This window comes from Buceros rhinoceros, unplaced genomic scaffold (assembly GCF_000710305.1).
Source record: "Buceros rhinoceros silvestris isolate BGI_N320 unplaced genomic scaffold, ASM71030v1 scaffold13965, whole genome shotgun sequence".
Classification (NCBI taxonomy): Eukaryota; Metazoa; Chordata; class Aves; order Bucerotiformes; family Bucerotidae; genus Buceros; species Buceros rhinoceros.
The window spans coordinates 6,181-8,195 of record NW_010411278.1 but is presented as its reverse complement, the minus strand read 5'-3'; the positions used below and the strand labels follow the sequence as shown (position 1 = coordinate 8,195).

General features: G+C 44.8%; 1 protein-coding gene across 1 annotated transcript in view; it reads right to left on the bottom strand.

Moving 5' to 3' along the window:
• Window positions 1-2,015, bottom strand: part of LOC104493307 (b(0,+)-type amino acid transporter 1-like) — a 9,640-nt gene that overhangs the window by 2,286 nt on the left and 5,339 nt on the right. The window contains exons 3-4 of the mRNA XM_010135960.1: window positions 1,873-2,002; window positions 364-488 (exon numbers count right to left, since the gene is read on the bottom strand). Coding sequence (XP_010134262.1) covers window positions 364-488; window positions 1,873-2,002 — 255 coding nt within the window. The remainder of the gene's footprint in view (window positions 1-363; window positions 489-1,872; window positions 2,003-2,015) is intronic.

Sequence of the window (2,015 nt, the reverse complement as noted above, 5' to 3'; positions counted from 1 at the left end):
CCAGGCCTGCCTTGCAGATCCCAGATGTCCATATCTCCAATTAAAAAAGGAGAATGTTTATATAAATTTAGTAGTTCTTCTATTCCTTTCTTTTCTAGCACAAACAATGAGAACTTGAGAACAATCTGAATATTATAGATTCATTTCAATATGAGGATGAATCATATCCAGTTAAGTATACAGTGACAGAAGCATTCATGCGTTGCAAAGATTCCTAAGCTCCTTCCTTTCTTTCTTCCCTCCTCCACTCCACAATATTGGTTAGAAAGCAATAGCCCAGGCTCAAAAAAATGTTGAAGAAAATACTTGAAAAATAATGTCAGGAGCGTAGGAGATGCAAACAGAAATGCTATACATACGTACCTGAAAAAATTCACGATAGTGGTGAAGCTTCCTGATATTATCATTATTAAAGACATAGCAGATGTAAACAGCAGGGCAGGAGAGGGCGTGAGTCGTCGCACATGAGCCATAGACAGAATGTCTGGCTGAAAGCCAAAGCAAAAAAATATACCATCATATCCCGTATTTGGACATCCTTACTCATCACCCTCAGCTGCTGGTGGGAGCTCTGCCTTCAGCCAGAGCCACTCTTAATCATCAAATAAGCATAATATAAAAGCAGTTCAGCTGCGATGAATGTAAACACAGAAACATCCCTCAAGGATATTTTTACTGTGCCTCACTGATTTCATATATGCTCAGTTTAGGCAGGCCAGATGAGGTTTTCAAACCACTAGTGTGACAGACTAAGGCTGAGTCAAAGCAGAGCTTTCCTGATCATCATCAACACCTTGTGCCCTCTGTCATGTCTCTTGAGGACTTGACTTCTCTTGGGGTGACTGAAAAATGAGACAAGGACTACTCCTAAAACATTTATGCAACTAACCACAAAGCACACCAGGATTTGTTGCAGAGTACAGAGACAATTATTAGCCTCTTTCTTGCTTGGTTCATTCGAAAAGTTTAATGAGAAAGGCACTTTTTTTTTTCTTCCCAACCAAAATGTCATGCAAGGACTTCTGCTAGAGCTGAGTGTCTGAGAAATGACATAAATGTTCAGCTCTTATCTGGCATGGGCAAATTCAGACCATCTATGAACTGCTTAGCACAGAGCTTGGCACGATACAGCAAACACTGTCATCAGTTAGAGAAGCTGTGGAAGCAGTAACCACCAAAACCAGTAGCCACCAAAACCAGTAGCCACCAACCCAGTCATCTCTGCCAGCCTGGTCATTCATATACGTGAAAGATTCCCTCCTATGTACAAGGAGTGGAGCTGGTGCAGAGTGGTATCCTTCGCACCTGAGAGCAGAAATGCCAGATGGTGTGGGAGAAAGGAACAAAGAAGCAGAAAGACCCAGGAGGAACACAACATGCCTGCTCAAAACAGAGGAGCACAAATGCAGCTCAGCCCAAGCAATGAGAGGGAGAAGAAGGTAAAGGGTGTGGGTGTGGGTGTGTGTGCCTGTAAGCGAGGGGGCCTGTAACAGCAGCAGTAATGGGGCAGCGGCTTCGGGGGTCTTATGCCCAGGTGCCAGCAGCTGGGGAGACTGGAATCCAGGGGCAGCTACTGGGCTGACTGACTGTCTGAGCCCCGCTGCTGGAGGCACCCACACTGTGCCTATGCTTATATATATTTTTCCCACTACAGACCCCTGTAGTTACATGGCTGAAGAAGAAAGCCAGGAGACAACATATACATGCATTTGAAAAAGATGGGGAAGAAAGTATTTGAGCAAGAAACAAACCACTGGGGAGCTATCACTTTACCAGTTGAATGTATGCAGTGTTTTCCTCTCTGCTCTAGTGTCACAAGTAGGTAAAGCTGCTCAAGGCAAGCCAGACTCCCTTTTTTTTTTTTGTCCTTACCATATGGCCTTCCCTTGCAGCGATGTAGCAGACGCGGCCTCCACTAAAGAACGTGCCATTCGATGAACCAAATGTAGAGAGTGCCACCGACAGGGAGATAAGCCATGCCCAACTGCCCAGAACTTTGTCCCTGAGGTGGGAAA